The sequence below is a fragment of the Drosophila hydei genome, unplaced genomic scaffold, assembly GCF_003285905.1.
Source record: "Drosophila hydei strain 15085-1641.00,03,60 unplaced genomic scaffold, DhydRS2 tig00000250-arrow-arrow-pilon, whole genome shotgun sequence".
In the NCBI taxonomy this organism is placed as follows: domain Eukaryota; kingdom Metazoa; phylum Arthropoda; class Insecta; order Diptera; family Drosophilidae; genus Drosophila; species Drosophila hydei.
In genome coordinates this window covers 1,516,946-1,535,187 of record NW_022045696.1, presented here as the reverse complement: position 1 = coordinate 1,535,187, position 18,242 = coordinate 1,516,946, and the positions used below count along the sequence as shown (strand labels likewise).

The window sequence follows — 18,242 nt, the reverse complement described above, 5'->3', positions numbered from 1 at the left end:
ATAATTGCTATACTTAGAGCATAAATCGTATATCTCATGCCCAAGGCGATTTCCAATTGTGCAACGCGCGCTCAAATGGAATATTTAGTTTGACGACGCGTCGTCTTGGTACGGGGAGGCTCTCTCGTGTTTGCTGTGTCAGTTGTAAGCGCGTCGAGCGACGCTCCGGTCGCAACGTTTCCGAGCGGCTGCCAATTGTAGTACCTACCGCAAAGCCGCCCCCAATCGTACCGACCTCTATTCCGTTTTTTTTTTTTCGAATTGAATCGCGTGTGAACCGCTCAGCTGTGTGAAGGGTGTATGTGTCGAGCAAATAGACGAAGCCCTCTTCGATCTTGACCTTCAATTTGTTTAGGGGTCAGCCTTAAATAGTCGAACATCAAAATTATAACTAACCTTGCCAATGTCTCAAGAGGCATACCAAAGTATTTGTGCTATGATTCAGATATTCAGATATCCTTGGTCTGAATACTTGAGCTAGCTTTACCTATGCCGCCCTGTGCCAATATACCCAGGTCTGTCCAAGTCCTTGCAGCACACAAAACAGTGGTGCCAAATAATAGATAAGCAAACTGGAATACCTGATACATAGAGCTAATAGAAATAGAGTAAGCTCGTCAAATAGTTCTCAGACAAATCGAAGGTCTCACGGAAAACACTATAAATATCGAATACGACATCTGAAGTGAACATAAATCAAAATACGTTAAAAACAATGCAAAGCTCTGCGAAAGCCAATATTGAAAAGCTTTAAGTGCTTTAAGCTTCGGGCAGAGAAAGCTCGTGCTCTGTCCCTGCCCGCTGCACGGTGACGTGCGCTGATAAGCGCCCAGCACTCAGTCGATAAGACTGCGCCAATGACGTCAAGGGTAATACAAATGTCTTAATTAAAAGTAAAGAACTAGTTGAGTGGCTAGGCTAGGTATAAACGGTTAATACAGTGCTCACTGCTGTCAGTGTGTACTTAGACGGGCTACTAATTGGGCCTTGAACAGGCCAACAGTCAACGGCCAACAGCCAAGAGCGAGTCATGTCGATGGTGTGGATTGGTACCTTTAAGGTGGTCATGATAGTGGGCATCACCTGGTTGGTGGTTAAGCGGTAAGCGAGCGCTAGCTAAGCTCCAACTGAATGTGACAATATCTCTCGCTCGCACGCTATACCCATCTCTCTCTCTCTCTCTCTCTCTCCATCCTTCTACAGGAACGCTTACAGTCGAAGAAGTCTACAAAGATCGCGACCAGTTCGCTGCGCTTGTGCGCGAGGTAGCAGCACCTGATGTCGGCCGCATGGGCATCGAGATTCTGTCCTTTACCATCAAGGACGTCTACGATGATGTGCAGTACTTGGCCTCGCTGGGCAAGGCGCAGACGGCGGTGGTTAAGCGGGACGCCGATGCAGGCGTCGCTGAGGCCAATCGCGATGCTGGCATCAGGGAAGCCGAGTGCGAGAAGAGCGCCATGGATGTGAAGTACTCGACGGACACGAAGATCGAGGACAATACGCGCATGTACAAGCTGCAGAAGGCCAACTTCGATCAGGAGATCAACACGGCCAAGGCCGAGTCGCAGCTGGCCTACGAGCTGCAGGCGGCCAAGATACGCCAGCGCATCCGAAACGAGGAGATCCAGATTGACGTTGTCGAGCGTCGCAAGCAGATCGAGATCGAGTCGCAGGAAGTGCAGCGCAAGGATCGCGAGCTCATCGGCACCGTCAAGCTGCCCGCCGAGGCTGAAGCCTATCGCGTCCAGACAATCGCCCAGGGCAAACAGTAAGTGAAACGCAACCAACTCGATGCGAACAGACATTTCTAGTCGTCAAATCCCAACCAAGAAGAAGTTGTCAAATTCCATGCTTTATCAGAAGAAATTTATGATTATTGACAATATTTGCAACATGGCATAACTGACTGCTTAATATTCTGTTCAATCTGGAGATTAATTCTTGATTTCATTTCACCTTGTACAACGCAACGTATGAGTAATATTTAAATTTAGTTACTTTCAAAACACTTATATAAAAGTGAGATCACTTGTTCTAACTATATCCATATATTGCTCATGCATATTCAAAATTTACAGTTTCAATTCTGAGTTTTGTGTTATTCTCACTCGCACAACGCGTCGTATGAGTAATATTTATTTGAAGCCGAAATTCTCGATTAACTCTATATATATATATATCTCTATATCTAAGTATATACATCTATATACTGTTCAATTATGTTAGCTCTGATCCAATTTGTCTCCACTCTAAACAGGTGCCAGACCATTGAGAGCGCCAGAGCCGAGGCGGAGCGTATCCGTAAGATCGGCGCGGCGGAAGCTCATGCCATCGAGCTGGTGGGCAAGGCGGAGGCGGAGCGCATGCGAATGAAGGCGAACGTCTACAAGCAGTACGGCGATGCAGCTATCATGAACATTGTGCTCGAGTCGCTGCCCAAGGTAAGACAGAGAGAGCGGGAGGAAGTCGTGAAGAGAGACAGCTATATGAATTTGCCTTTGATTACAGATCGCTGCAGAGGTGGCTGCCCCATTGGCCAAGACGGATGAAATTGTGCTCATTGGCGGCAACGATAATCTGACCAACGATGTGACACGCCTTGTGGCCCAGCTGCCGCCCTCGATCAACGCGCTGACCGGAGTGGATCTGTCCAAGGTGCTGTCCAAGATACCCGGCGCCAAGGCGTGAAACCTATTCGAATGGGATGTGCAGCAAATGGCAATGACAACGTAACCCCAAAAGGAATTGCAACTGGAAATGAAAGAAAGAGAAAGATAATGAAACACAGAGAAAGAGAGAGAGGGAGAGAGGGAGAGAGAGAGCTAAAGAAAAACGAGAACGAAAAAGAGAGAAGAAGAACGCATTTGTTAGAGCGAGCTGGCGAGCGCATTTGAAGAATCAATGGAATCGAACGATAATCTCACATATATATATATACAGCGATATATATATATAGCAAAATGTACTCCGATATTATGTGTGTCAGTGTGTGTGCACAGCAGAAAACAGCAGAGGCCCCCGCCCCACCAGCAGAACTCCTGGGAATAGTTTGATAAATCAAATGAGAAATCAGATCAAACTAAAGCTAAAGCTAAATATATACAACAAAAAAAAAAAAGAAAATTATGCATTTCGCACGCATTCGCAAACGCATTTTGTGGCCTTTTCTCGATAAATAAGCAGAAATTACCAAAAACAAAAAAAATTATACCAAAAAAAAAAAGAAATAAGAAAAACAATTTGTAAACACAAATTTATTGATACACGCATATATATATATATATATATATATATTTACACACATTGACGTATGTAACACTCACACACACACACACACAGAGCTGTGCGTGCATGTGTCTAATGTAATTGTATTTAATTTGTATTTCTATCTGTCATCATTTAGTTCATAAGCTCAACAATCATCGCACAAAAGCATTCGAAAACGCGTCAAGTGTTGAGCAGTGCTGTGCAACGCACTGCTTGGTTGCTTTGCAACACTGCCAACATGCAATTTAACAACACTCGAACTACAATTACTGCCTGTAAAAGACAACGACAACGTCCCACTGTGCCAACCGGAACCAACAGGCACTCTCACACACACACACACACTCACACACACACACACACTCACACACACACACACACACACTCACACACACACTCAGTTTAATGCACCCTAAATTTCAATGACGCCTCAGTCGCAGCCGCTCTTCCACATCCGCACACGAAATTTCCCATTTATTGAAACTTAAATTTAGTTAAAACAATTTTTAATGTTCACAATCTATTTGTCCCTCTGAACGAAATCAATATATATACATATATATATATTTATCTATATATATTTATTTATTTAGAGAGAAGGCGCTATAAAACGATATTTGTACGAAATAAATGTTTTTTTTTTTGTTTATGTTTTGCCTTAACCTATTTTGGTTTTCTAGTATAATTCGACAAGGCTGCAACACTTTGAGGAGTTGTCCCAACTGCGACGCATCGAGGCCAGCAATAATTGATATTTTATGCAATTGTAATTCAATCTAAAAATGATCTTAAGTCAGTTAAGTGCAGTTCGAACCTCAGTTCTATTTAAGAAACCAGGAACTGCTTAGAGTTGAGAGGAAAGACTCTATTGCGCAGCAGATCGAGACAGCTCAGCACAGTGAATGCAGCCACGTTAAGAGTAAAGAAAAATGAAATTCCGATTACACAAATTGTTAAGAAAGAGAAACGAGAAAAACAAAAAAAAAAAATCTAGATTAACCGAAGCAGAATCTGCAAAGTAAACGCATTTACACACAATTCAGAATAACAAAAGTATAAATATATATAATGTACATGTATATATATATATATATGAATGAATATATATATTTTTTTTTTCTATTGTATGTTAAGTGCAAATAACTTAAATTGATACATGTTTCACAGTGCAAGAGAATCTAACTAAATAAATCGAATCTAAAATTTTGTGTATTTTGTCGTAAATAAATAAATTGAAAAAGAAAAGAAATATGCCCAGTAGAATGTCTTTAACTGGAAACACTCGGGGATACGTTAGTCACTCAAATCTTTATTACAAAGCTTTCATATACAAGTAAAATACATATATGTAGACATCCGTATGGTTGTAAATATATCAATATCTAGACACTAGCTTACATACTTAGTAAAGATAACAAAAAAATGTGGCTTAGGCTAAGTCCGTTGGGGATTGGACTGATATAGGTGTATACTATGGTATACTATGCAGGTCCAGCGTTATCAATATCTACTCTGTTGCAGTTTAGGTACACACAAGCCTAGGCTACGAGTCTAAATAGCGCTACGAAACTTACAAGCTATGGACCAATCCAGTGACTATTTACTCGCTACTCGTTACTCGCTACTCGTTAACAGCTACCCGGTTGTTCCTACTCTCGATAGTCGCTAGCCATTCTTAGCACTTGCAATGCTCTAGCAACTACTCGCTACTCGTTAAAGCAAACTCGTTAACAGCTACTCGGTAGTTCCTACTCGTTGCTCGTTACTCAAATCCTGTCACTCGCTCCTCTGTAGTTGCTATCCATTCTCAGCACCTGCAGCTCTCTATCAACTACTCGCTACTCGCCACTCGTCACAGGTTGTTGCTACTCGTTACTCGCTACGTCCATCCCGTCACTCGCTGCCTTACAGTTGCTATCCATTCTTAGCACTTGCAATGCTCCAGCAACTACTCGCTATTTCCTACTCGTTACTCGCCACTTGTCACTCGCCACGCGCTTTTAGCTTTTCACTTCGCGGTTCTAATTACTCGCTACTCACTACGTGCTACTCGTTACTCGCTATGTTCTACTCGCTATTCACGCAGCCACCCTGGGGGCCACTTGTCTAAATGCAATGCTCACAATGCCCGCATCTTGCCACACATTGACGGGTCACATTTGATCGGATCCACAGAGATACCAAACGGTAATCGAAATTCACAAAAAAAAAAAATACATTTAAAAATAGTTAGATGTTTAACAGCTATGTAAAAACTTCAGTTGGCGAGATTGGCTGGCTCAGTCCGAATACTTTTCTTTGACAACCCTACGCAGTATTTTGCCGGTCGGACTCTTGGGCACCTCTTCGACAAAGATGACTCCACCCTCGAGCTTCTTGTAGTGGGCAACTCGTTCCGCCACATAGGCGGCGATTTCCTCGGCTGTTGCCGTCTCGTTCTGGCGCAGCACAACGATGGCTCGCGGCGCCTCGCCGTTCAGCTCATGGGGTATGCCAAAGACGGATGCCTCCAGTATCTTGGGATGGTCGCGCAGCACGGCCTCTAGCTCAGCTGGCGGCACTTGAAAGCCCTTAACCTTGATCAGTTCCTTCATGCGATCCGTTATGTAGAAGAAGCCGTCCTCATCGTAGAAGGCCACATCGCCCGTGCGCAGCCATTTGCCCGGAAAGAAGGTCACCTCATTGGCCTCCGCATTGTTCAAATAGCCGGACATCACCTGGGGTCCACGCACACACAGCTCACCTGTGATGCGCGCTCCCACGCCCTTCGTATCGCTTCCTTCCAACGGCACGATCTTGGCCTCCGTGCTGCCTGGCAGCAAGCCTGTCGACGCATAACGTGTATTGCCCTCGGGCGTCATCAGGATAACGGGCGATGCCTCCGTCATGCCATAGCCCTGCATGAAACGCGTATTGGGGAACCTACAAGCGCAGAGGGGAGAAAGGGATTAGCTTAAGGACGGACGTATGCAGTGTATTTTATATTTATATGGAATATTGTTAAGACAGGGTTGAAAGAAGAGTAAGAAGAACCTAGGCGGAGGTTTACACGCAGCTTATCCTGAGGTTAGCAGGAGATATTCAGAAAGCTTATAAAATAGTTGGGGTAAACCTGCTAGAGATCGGAAGTCTAAAAACATGTCGTCATCACGAGAATAAGAAAGACTCAAGAAACTTAAGTGCTAATTAGGAAATCAATGGGAGGTAAGCAATTAACAAGAGGTTGAATTAGACAGATTATAAAGAGACTTACGAAAACTTATCAGATAATTAACTGAATCTTATCAGGAAAGTGGCAACAATGTGTAAGAGCTTATGAGGAGGCTAATTAATGCTTATCAGCAAGTTATCAAAAGTTAACTAGATTGCCAGTTGAGCTGCTTATCAAAAGTTGACACGACTAGGGAATTAACAAGAGATAGACCTAACCAAGAGAGGAGCATATTCCGGGGATAACAGTAGGGTCTGGCTATAAGGGCTTATCCTGAGCTCTTTACTCACTTCTGCAAGAAGCGCTCGATGTCGTGTTGGCCAATTGGCGCGGCACCGGACATGACGACGCGCAGCGCTGAGGCCAAGTCGTTCGTCAGCTTTGGATGATTTATCATGAACAAGGCTAAGGAGAGGGTGGGAGAGAGAGACAGCATTAATAAGTGCTAGACAGAGACGTCTCTTACAGCTACTCACCAATGGGCGGCACAAGGTTGAGAATGCTGCCTTTGTAGGTGTCGAGCGCCTTGATAAAGTCGTCCGGCTTGAAGGCGGGCAGCGTGGCCAATCGAGCGCCCTGTCCCAGCTTCGAGAGCATGACCACGGTGAGGCCGTAGATGTGAAAGAAGGGCAGCACCGCGGGCAGCGTGTCCTGGAACTGGAGCGAATCAATGGGCAGCGCATCCTGTATCTGTTCGCAGTTGCTGCTGATGTTGTTGTGCGACAGCACCACGCCCTTCGGCAGGCCGGTGGTGCCCGAGGAGAAGGGCAGGAAGACCATGTCGTCAGGACTCGCATCCTTGGGCGCGCGCAACTCGTCGTAGCGCACGTTCTCCGTGCTTATCAGCTCAAAGAAATCAATGGCGCCCGCCGGCAGCGACTCGCCCTCAGTGCTGCGCACCACAGCGATGGGCATCGGCTTGCCAGCCAGCTGGCATGCCTCACGCAGCGTCCCATAGCCTTGCACGCTGCCCACCAGGAACTTGGCATTGCTGAACGTCAGCTGGCGTGCGATCTCATCTGCAATCCAAAGCGAAAGATTAGCTTGTGCGCGAAAAGCTCTGAAGTCGAAGGCCGTTATTTTGCATTCTGCTTTGTGCGACATTCGTAAACGTTTCCATTCACCTTCTTCTTCCCACTTTTCATCTATTCAGTTACAGTTTCTTAAGGACTTGTTTTGATTTGTCTACTCCTCTCCAGCACACAGCTCTTATTGTTGCATTCTTCTTTGTGTTGCATTCGTAAACGTTTCCTTGCTCAATATGAACTATAACTCGTGCTTTGATGCTGTCACGTTCTCTTATATTCTCAATCTGTGCCCTATATATTACCCCACTGTCCCACTATTTTCATATGTTTCAGCTTCTTAAGGACTTTCCTGAATTTGTCTACTCATCTCTGGCAAACGTTGCTTGTTTATCGTTTCTTGATTCTGTTTTCTAGCTTTGCTTTTGTGTCGTTCGTAACGTTTCATCGCTGCCTTTACACTCATCTGTTTATATCGTACACTATTAATAGTCAGACTCATGCCGAGCTCTCGCTATTATCAGTCAACGCTGAGCTTGGCATCCCCGCTTTGGCCTCTCTTGCCCTCTTCTTGTTTACTTTGTGTCGCATCCGTTAATGGTGGATCAAAGCCTTGCCTTAGAGCAACGAATTGATAGACAGATGTGCGTCAGTCTTCGAGACGAGTTCGTAACCTCGCCAATATAATTTGGGGGCCTATCTGGAACAGTGATCTTTCGACGTGGACTACGCCCGCCCATAAACTTCACAATTACCGCTCTGATAAGGGATAATTAAACCAGATTTAGCGCTTAATTGTGTCACCTTATCGCGAGTGCGTCGTTCGGATGGCGCGACTGGCCGCAAACGTGCTGGCAACTCAGACCCGAACCCGGACCCAGAACGCGACTTACCTGGCGTATAGATGGGATTAATCGTGGTCACAGTGAGACCAGCTTCGATGGCGCCCAGCGCTGCGATCGGATACTCTGGCATATTTGGCAAGCAAATGGCCAAGATATCGGGCTTGAACAGCTTGAACTTTGTCTGCAGGCGCACAGCAAAGGCGGCGCTGGCATCGCGTAGCTGGGCATACGTATATTGACGATCCGTGATCACGCAGACCTGGAAGAGCAGAAAAGCAAATGCTTAGTAAATTACATTTATATTGAACAGTTTCCAGGACATCTTATAGAAAGAAGCTTAGGAATAATTGAGAAGAAAGATCAGAGACAACAGACACCTCTTTAACGTAGATCATATATTTTAGATCTATGATCAAGAGACCTCAATGAAAGAAAGCTTGAAGCAGCGAAGCTGATCTTCGGCAAAGCGTAATGAAAGCTTAGTTAATATAAGAGATATCATGATATCAGATACAGATATTCCATATACAGCTATGTATATGTAGAATATTCAAGATATATGTGAACAACAAAGAAGATTTTATATATATATATATATATATATATATATATATATATATATATATATATATATATATATATATATATATATATATATATATATATATATATATATATATATATATATATATATATATAGCTATATAAAGTTCGCTTTACTCATAGACGAAACTTAAGTTCCTCAAAAAATCGAACTATATCTAATCTAGAACGTATTATTTTATGAGCTGTTCTCTTTGGTATATAAATAGAATGCTCGCAAAAGTTCAATACTCTCAAGTATGTAAGCACTTGGATACAAAGTTTTGGAAGAGCTCTAATGCTTAGCATGGGGAATAGGTCATGGTTAGAAGAATTGAATTCAATTAACATAAATGCGCTTAAGCCGCAGCAGAACGCTATTTGAAAGTAAATAGAAGAGAACTGAAGGCAAGAACTGAGAATTATTCGACTATATAACAGGAATATAGATAAGTGTATAGTGTTTATTAGGCAAGAAAACATAGATAAATTATATGATATAGTGATAAGACTCATAAGACTAACAAAGATGTAACACCTCTATGAAGAGCATTTGAAATATCCATGACTTAACTTGAACTTGAGTTCCCAATATTCCAGCTTATGTAGTATTTCCGAATAAGAAAATGTACTTATTTTAAAACATACATAAATAAAAAATATTCGCATCGCATTATTTTCAAAATATTGCGTTTGTATTGTCCACTGCCTGTGTGAGAGACGGTCAAGTTTATGAAAGCGATCATCTGTGCCCTTCGCAGCTGATGTTTCAGCTTGACCTTGGTCAAGGCCATGTTTAAGTTAAGCCTTTAACGAAGACTGCGTTTAGACAAGGCTAGTTAGACGGGGCCAGGGGCCGGATATTCTGGCTAATATTATTTGCGCAGCGCGAATTATAAATACCACACGAAAACAAGAGAACAGAAGAGAAACAGCGAAAAACAAGCACATTAAAATGTCGAATTTAAAGAAATCAACTAAATTAAGCAAAAAAGACAATTTAAATAAAATTTCAAATGAAAAAAAAACAAGAAAAATGATTTCGAACAGTTGACGCGCTGCTGCGTTCCACTCGAGCTGCGCCGCGACCACTGATCAAAGTTCAGTGGGGCAAAGTACAAAGTCTGCAAACAAAAGAGAACCAACGAGATGATTACTACGCTCTCGCTCTCTGTCTGTCTCTCTCTCTCTCTCTCTCTCTCTCTCTCTCTCTCTCTGTCCCTCTTTGCGCATATATGCATGTGTATTGACGTTTGTTGTTTTGCACGACGCTTGTTGACTTTTTCGCTGCCCAAACGAGACAACGACAACAGTGATCTCTACCCCTCCCGCTCGCCCTGCCAGGCATTGATCCACAACCACTGCCACTGTCACGCTTGCAAGAAGGCCAGGCCCACCACAGGCAACGGCAACGGCAAACGCAAAAGCAAAAGCAAAAGTAAAAACAAAAGCAACAACAAATGAGCTAAAGATGATTTACCGCTAATTGTTTTCAGCAAATGCATATGCAAAACAATCACAATTAGCGTGCTTATGAGTATGTGTGTGCGTGTGTTTGATTGTTTGTTTCTAGACACCTATTATGGGACAATTAAAAACATATTAAAATATTGACAGCCGCCGCTGCGCATAACAAATAGTTCAATGCTCTTTTGCGATAAGCGCAATGGCTTATGAGGGAGAGGGACAGAGAGAGCCATAAAGGGAAAGAGAGACATTGAGAGACAGAGAAAAGGCCATAAATGAAAAGAGAAACATAGACAGAAGAGAGAGAAAGAGCGAGAGATTGACTGATTGACTGACTGACAATACAGCTACCGCATCAGGTTGAAAACTGTACCGAAAACTTCTAAATCTACTTAAAATTTAGCAAACAAAAAATTGGCACATCTAGCACTTTCGAGTTGTTAAGAAATAAAAACAAAATCGAAAAATACTATAAAATATAATAAACCAAAGTCAAACCAGAATATTAATTTCGAAACTCGACAGCGTTCACATCAGTTGGAACTAACTATTTATAGACTCTGGATGCCATTCTAAAGATCTATATAGGGATATATATATATAGATATAGAGGATATATAAATACTTTCTGATATCTGAGAGACTCTTCGACTCTTTTCCAACATAAGCATTTGATCTTTAGGGCAAAAGCATATTGATAAAGAGTCATCTGAAATAAATCTATGCCCAAAAGTCGTAAACAAGCCTCTGAACTTTGCATAGGACGCTTATCACTCGCTGCTAATCAGAAATTCACAAAAGTAAAAGAACCGATTGTCGAGCACATGAGAATGTTTCACGTGTATTATAAAGAATCTAGCCGTATACTTTACTTCTTATGGCCAACTGTTTACCCATATATGTATATATATATATGATATATATATATATATGTATATATATATACTTATCTGTAGTATAAACAAGTGTGAGCATTTTGATCAAGTTGACGGAATCAAAGTTTCAAGTCGCTTGGAAACAGCACAAACTATCCAACTTACACTCATATATCTATATATACATATATATATATATTTATATATAGCTATATTAGGTATATCATGCATTTTATGGCGAAACGAGACTGCACGCTATGCCATATATAACGAACTAAAGCGAATTTGTGTTTATTTTGTTGTTGGCTTTGCACAGCGAATCGAAATTCAATTGGCACAACTCGCACTTTGCACCCACTGTGCAGCTAGCTACATTGAATATAATATACATACACAAATATTATATGTATGTGTGTATATGCATGTGTGAGCGTGTGCCTTGCATTTAATTGCATTTAATTCTGGCACATGAGGTTTAAAGTGAGCACAAGCCGCTGTTTGCGATGCTTCGCACTTTTGAGCAGGCAAAACCTGATATTGCCCCACTGTAGGCTAATCAAATTCAATGAAAAACTTTTGCACTTTGATTTCGGGGCGGAGGGGCTGGCATTGCGGCTGGGGTGGCTGCAGTGGCGGCACGGGTGGCTCTACGTGCTGCTGCTTTTGTCGCCTCAGTGTGGGCGGAGCGTGTGGGCGGGCTCGGTGCTTATGCAAGCCGACAGTTGTCTCGATCATGTGTCTATTTATAGTGCCTCGCTTGCTCTCCCTCTTCCCTCCGCTCTCCCTCTCTCTCTCTCTCTCTCTCTCTCTCTCTCTCTCTGTTCCTTGCTCACTGACTGTCTCGCACACACACTGCCATGCAACTCGCCTCTTGCATTTTGATTTCTCATTTCCATTATCAATCTCTTACTAGTTGCATTTCTTTCCCATATATCCTGTACGCTAAGGTGGGTATATTAGCTTCGCCTAAGCCACACTCTTATAGATTCTCAAATGGAGGTAGTGAAATGGATAACCTCCGATTGGTTTCATCTATACCAATCATTAAAGCATTATAAACAGAGTATTATGCAGTCGTGATGCCCCATTAATTCAGTTTTAGTCTTATACAATATATTTCGTTTAACAATGGTCTGAAGCCTAACTCGATATTTTAATAACATACTATATAAATATATACTATATTATCAGAATTTAAGCTATACAGTATACAAGGTATCTGCCAGTCGAGCACTGCCGCCTGAAACACTTGTTATACGTCACATCTGTTCATTATCCCTTGCAATCCCCTGGCTCTCAATGTCGCTCTTATCGCTCATGTAAAGCAATTTGATGCCATGTCACAGTCGACTTCAACCGGTCAAGGCCCCATGCAAAGCGCTACAAAGGGGTATGCCTATATTTATACATGAATATTATGTGCAAACATATATTTATTTAAATATATACATTTATATATATATATATATATATATATATATATATATATATATATATATATATATAGACATACATATTGTGGGTATTTCTATTATTATTCCTGTTTCCTTATCTCAAGATTGCAGTATGAAGGCGTAGTACGTGTTATATATATTATTTCACTTTCGGACTTATCTAAATAGGTATTTTTGCTTAAGGTACACAATACACTAGGCACACCTTATCTGGCGAAAGCAAGAGGCCCCTAGAAATGACCCATATAAGTATGTTAAGCGAGCTGGACTAGCAAAATTCCAGGTAATCTTGTGACTGCGCTCGTGATCCAATCTGCATGCGACTTTTCGACTCGACAGGGAGAATCAGCAAACGGTGCCAGACAAGAATACATAAACATAGACATATATACATTGATATGTATATATATATATATATGTATATAGGTATACACAAGCTATTGGCATAGGTTCAGGTTCAATGAAATGGCATAAACAAAAACGAGAATAACGAAATACTTTCCGAAAGAAGCGATAAGACATTAGGTAAGGGTATCATATAGGGATCCGGATCTGAGTAATAGAGTTGTTTTACAAGCGCTACCAGCCATCCAATATCTACTATCCGCAATCTTATCAATGGATCAAGTAGCTTCAATTCAATGAGTTCTAAGACTTAATTTGTATATAAAGTATATAGAGTGTATGTATTATTTGTCAACTTCAGATCGAGCACCTGGTAGTCATACTTGAAAATAAAATTACATATATAGCCCAGGTAAAAAGTTCTTTCAAATGAATGAATGTTTGTATTTCACTAGAAAATAACGAAATACCAATTTAAAATTATATTATATATATTATATATTATATATTATATTTCTGAATGTTTTTGAAAATTTCTATTAATTCCCTTTCAGCACTTTTCTATGAATGATCTTAGGTTGGATAATTTAAGTTTTTCAACAATGAAACATTTCAAAACACTTTAAAAAATCTTTTTGTTAAGATATTTGTTTGAAATATTACTTAACAATTTTAATAAAAACCGGTTTTTTCTCTGAAGAATTTCAAGTAATATTTCATTATCTCATGCTGAACGACATTTATAGATTTATAATATTTGAAAACACTTTTCAAGGCACTTGAAAAAAAAATTTATTGAAAAAAAAAAAGATATTGTGAAATTCTTTCATCAATCCACTTAAATGTCTTTTTTTTTTTGGATCCTTTTTCTTACAGATCCTTTAATATTCACAAGCAAATGTTTGGCTTAGTAAATTCAAAATTCATTCACGTAATTTTCAACACTGCTTTTGCTCGTTAGCAACACTGTTAATGGACATAACTTACCGCTGCCGTGGAGTTTTCCCACTTTTTGAAGTCGCGCCAGACGTACTCGTGCAACGGCACATTTTGCACCTTAATGGGATCGTAGGGCGAGGTCTTGTAGTAGCCGTCCTCGGCGTTGTAGTGCAGCGCCTTGTCCCGCTCGCTAATGCTTTGGGCGCGCTCAACGCTCGCCGTGTTGCGCTGCCTGCGGTTCGTTGTGATTGTGCGAGCGCAGGCGTTTGCGGCGTTGCGCAGGCGCAGCATCTGGGCAGCGACTGGATACATTTTCATTGACTAAGCAGCTGCGGATCTCTTTTGTTCTTTTCCTTCTCCTTCTCTCGCGCTCTGTATCTCTTTTGGTCTTTGCTCACGCACTCGCTCTCACGAACGTTAGATTCAATTGGATGTGGTTTAAGCTGGGCTTGGAATTTTTCAATTTGTTTTGACTGCTGTTTTGGTGTTGCGTTGATTACTGCTTCTGCTGCTGCTGCCTGTCTGTCTGCACGTCTGTTGCTTTGGAGTGCTGAGGCACGACTGCCTGTTGGCGTCGCAGCGGCCGTATTGCCGGCTCGCCGGCTCACCAAAACACGCTCGCACGCACACACACAAACAAACAGGCAAACAGATCGCGTTGGCGTAGAAAAGGGGCGTTCGTTGTTGTTGCTGTTCCTGTTGCTGCTACTCTTTATTTTCTGTTTGACGCCGCGCTCATCTGCGCCTACGCGTTCTGTTTCAAATGCATATACTTCTTGTTATTGTTATTGGTGCTGCTTTTGCATGATCTCACTCTCTCTCTCTCTCTCTCTCTCGTTGCGTCGCTCGCTCTCTTTGCGCAGCGCTCTGTGCACACTGTTTACACTCTTCGCTCGGCTGCCTGCATAGCTGTAACTGTAAATTAGTAGTCAGTGCAATTCTATGCTTATATTTGTCACTCTCTCAATTTTAGTAAATGTTATTGGCATCGCAGCGTGTGCGTGCGTATGTGTGTGTATGCGCATGCATTTCTCTCTTTATGAATTTACTTAACACAAGCGTGTGCGACACATATACATACATATACATCAATATGTGTGTAACTGTGTTTGTGCATGCGTTCTTAAAGAAATAAATGACATTCCTAAGTGTATAGATGCATGTGTTATTTGTATAGCACAATAGACGTTTGCCGATTATAATTTTTTAATTGGAACTAGTTACAGATATTTCATCAAGTGTCGCATACATACATACATGCGTACCTGGACACACGCTACAGATCCAGCTACACTAAAATCTGATTCTTTAAATGTAAATAAAATAGAGATTGACGAAAAAATCACAAGAGTTCGGCCTATAATATTATTATTTGATTATCTAGCCTGATATAACGCTATGCTTTTTATGACTGATTGAAAATTTTTATGATCCTCGCCAGAATGTATAAAATCTGGACTTTCTACTTCTGGCCCCACCTTCCCCTGACTTACCCTATCCATGCCACACACCAACAACTTTATGAACTTTTACAAATGCGTTTATTGCACAGCCATAAACACATATATGTACATATGTACATACATATGTAGGGACATACGAACATTCTACGTAGAAAAAAACGCACTGATAAGCGTTATCAGCTTCCATTGTCTTCCAGACTTTGTTTCGGCCTTGTGGGCATGACTTGCAATGCAGCTTATCGCTGGGCCTAACGGGCATTGTTATTATGGTAATTAAGCTTAGATGCCAGATTGCAGGTGATTAGCGTATAAAGTATAAATCAGGTAGATTCTGGTCTAACCGGTATGAGAAACTTGGATTACACTCCGGTACAAAGTCCTCCGAAAAAGTGAGTGGAAGCGAGAAAAACAGAAACTCGCAACGAAATTGGATATGGAAAACCGGACCTAGGTTTGGGCATCTGTGTGGGCCTTTCATTCGGAGGGCATTCAACTTTCTCCAGCTAAAACGACGCCTGGCGGCTAGTTGCACAACTTAGCTGAGCAGCGGATCGCGTCTTCATCAATAACAGCATTCAAATAACTCTCACACACACACAGACACACGAGCACATACGCACTGGTATTTGTAGCTCAAGGCCAGTTTCGTCTCTTTCCCACACATGCAGGCTGAAATGCTGCCTCGGCTTAATTTGCATTTGTTTCACTTGTTATTGTTTTGGTTTTCGCTCTTCTACTTCGTTTTTCTTTTGCATTTTAGTTTCGAGTGCACTCATTTGCTGAGTGTCACATGTTTTCGTCATAGGCTTGGCCGAAACCCCCAAATAGATATCACGATTTTCAAAATGTAACCCATGTTTGTGCAGATAACTGTGAATTTAATTCGTCAGCGCTTATCGATTGTCTGATAAAAGAAATTGCTATAAATGCAGCCTGAGTCAAGACAAATGGATAGTTCAAAGTGCGCTTCAAGTGACTAACTATCAAATTGTCTACGTATGTGCATATGTATGTATGTATGTATGTATGTATATACTCTTTTCTTGTGGCTATGATAGGGCAGCACATGCCCAAATTGTGCGAATTACCGCAATTTTGGTTGGCATTTTTGATTAAATTATGCGAAATTGGGGTAGCTACAAACGGAAAAATGTAGTGTATACCAAAATTCATCGTCAAGCTGTAATTATTTAGGCAAGCGCTCAGCCAGGCAACCGAATTTCAATCTGCTCAATGCTAATTACAGCTAATCACAATAGCTGTTGATGCTCTTTTAAACGCGTGCTCTCCGTCTCTCCCTCTGTCTTTCTTTTTCTGTTTTTGCTTTTAGCTTCCCTGGCTCTCTCTCTTTGGTAAATGCACACGCCGTTCGTGTTGTTGCATTGGCCCCCAGACACTTGTTTATTTTCTTGTTGCGCTAAACTTGCGTCTTGTGAACTTTGGACTCGGCGCACGGCGCTCAGCGTCAACGCCGTCAACGTCTAAATTGTTGGCGTCTCCGCTTTCAAAGCGACGCTCGCTCGCAGTCGCAGCGGAAACAAATATGTATAAATAAATAAAATAATCGTAATGCGATGCAAACCAGTTTACCGTTTACTCTTGTTGTTGTTGTTCTTCTTGTTTTCGCTGATATTGCGACTGCTGCCTGTTGTTATTGTTACATATGGATTATTTCTTTTGCTGTATGTCTGTATGTATGTATGTATGTATATCTCCTTGCGTACTATTACTTTTGCAGTGCGCTCGATCAATTAATGTTAGTTTTAAGATCCTTGCTAATTGTTCAGTGATCAATTCAATTAGCAAATTTCACACGACTTTTTTTTCTATATATAACTCCAGACATATATATATTTATATATATATATGCGTGTGTTTGTATGTATGTATAGCTGCCACAGGTGCCACACGCACGAATCGTCAATCGATAAGTCTTTAATCGGTTTATGGGCTCAAGCTGCACGCCTGATGCGGCCTGCGTGTCTCTTGAAACTGGCCCACAAATTTGGGCTCTGGTTTGGGGTTTGTTTTCCGCCCCCAATGCGAAGGGAAAACCCACCCTATGCAAAGCAAAAAACAAGAGGGCAAGTGGCGCACGCGCAAGTCTAGGCTAACAAACGGCAGGTGGCGCTGCCTCAAAATTATCACAACAAAGCTCAAACTAAGCTTTTGTCAAGTGGTTGCGAACCAGACCAACCAGCTGTAGAAAGCTGTCAAAAGCACAGCTTAAGCTTGAGCTTGTGTTGTAGCTTTGCCGACAGCTGTTTAATGCTCCATCAAAGAGAGTGAGCGCGCGACTCATAGAGCGACAGAGAGCAGAGAGCGAGTTGAGGACTAAGCGTGTGGTCGACGCCGCTCGAGTTCGTAACGGGTTCGTAGTCTACTTTTAGGTGCGTAGCCGCGCGCAACATATTTGAGCCATTTCTCAAGCGAATTCCTACACTGAAAGCGTTGCCCAACAAAAAAAAGAAGAAAAGAAATAAGAAGAGAAATTCAATTCTTGTGCACTAGGTTGTAATTTTTTTTTTTTTTTTTGTAAATTTTTTTAAACTTATATCAAAAGAAAAATCAAACAAAACAGAGTAACATAAAAAGTGGCGCGGACTTCAAGCTTGCAACTTGGTCAAATCCACGTTCAAGTCGGCAATTGTTGCACATAGTCGAACCCTTTTCCCGTTACACTCCTACAATATTTTCATGCGTTTTTTTTTGCGGTGTAAAAAATATAATAATAATAATATATATGTATAAATACTATAGGTATAT

At 41.6% G+C, this 18,242-nt stretch overlaps 3 protein-coding genes across 12 annotated transcripts in view; 2 read left to right on the top strand and 1 right to left on the bottom strand.

The window, feature by feature from the left end:
• Nucleotides 1–3,238, top strand: part of LOC111591884 (flotillin-2) — a 103,523-nt gene extending 100,285 nt beyond the window's left edge. For 2 of the 5 annotated variants that reach the window (XM_030223687.1, XM_030223686.1), the window contains exons 6-8: nt 1,204–1,771; nt 2,261–2,444; nt 2,512–3,238. In XM_030223687.1, coding sequence (XP_030079547.1) covers nt 1,204–1,771; nt 2,261–2,444; nt 2,512–2,691 — 932 coding nt within the window. In that variant the 3' untranslated portion in view covers nt 2,692–3,238. Of the gene's footprint in view, nt 1–278; nt 1,102–1,177; nt 1,772–2,260; nt 2,445–2,511 lie in introns of those variants that run through there. The other 3 variants (XM_030223689.1, XM_023303787.2, XM_030223688.1) reach the window with 3 other exon arrangements.
• Nucleotides 3,239–4,562: 1,324 nt separating this feature from the next.
• LOC111591889 (4-coumarate--CoA ligase 1) lies at nt 4,563–14,606 on the bottom strand. Its single transcript, XM_023303795.2, has 5 exons — nt 14,062–14,606; nt 8,400–8,610; nt 6,958–7,500; nt 6,772–6,886; nt 4,563–6,192 (listed from the first exon to the last, which is right to left on the bottom strand). Exons 1-5 carry the CDS (start codon nt 14,329–14,331, stop codon nt 5,550–5,552), a joined length of 1,782 nt encoding a protein of 593 aa, XP_023159563.1. The 5' UTR covers nt 14,332–14,606; the 3' UTR covers nt 4,563–5,549.
• Nucleotides 14,607–17,879: 3,273 nt separating this feature from the next.
• LOC111591880 (potassium voltage-gated channel protein eag) overlaps nt 17,880–18,242 on the top strand; it is a 57,056-nt gene continuing 56,693 nt past the window's right edge. For all 6 annotated transcript variants that reach the window (XM_023303782.2, XM_023303779.2, XM_023303776.2 and 3 more), the window contains exon 1: nt 17,880–17,987. The gene's annotated coding sequence lies outside the window, so the exon portion shown is untranslated. The remainder of the gene's footprint in view (nt 17,988–18,242) is intronic.

Bases quoted from the DNA above. Each gene is read 5' to 3' on its own strand.
- LOC111591889 (XM_023303795.2), bottom strand. From the start codon at position 14,331: ATGAAAATGTATCCAGTCGCTGCCCAGATGCTGCGCCTGCGCAACGCC. The intron at 8,611-14,061 runs GTAAGTTATGTC...CTGCTCTTCCAG, and splicing joins GGGAAAACTCCACGGCAGCG to GTCTGCGTGATCACGGATCG. The intron at 6,193-6,771 runs GTGAGTAAAGAG...CTGCGCTTGTAG, and splicing joins ATCGAGCGCTTCTTGCAGAA to GTTCCCCAATACGCGTTTCA.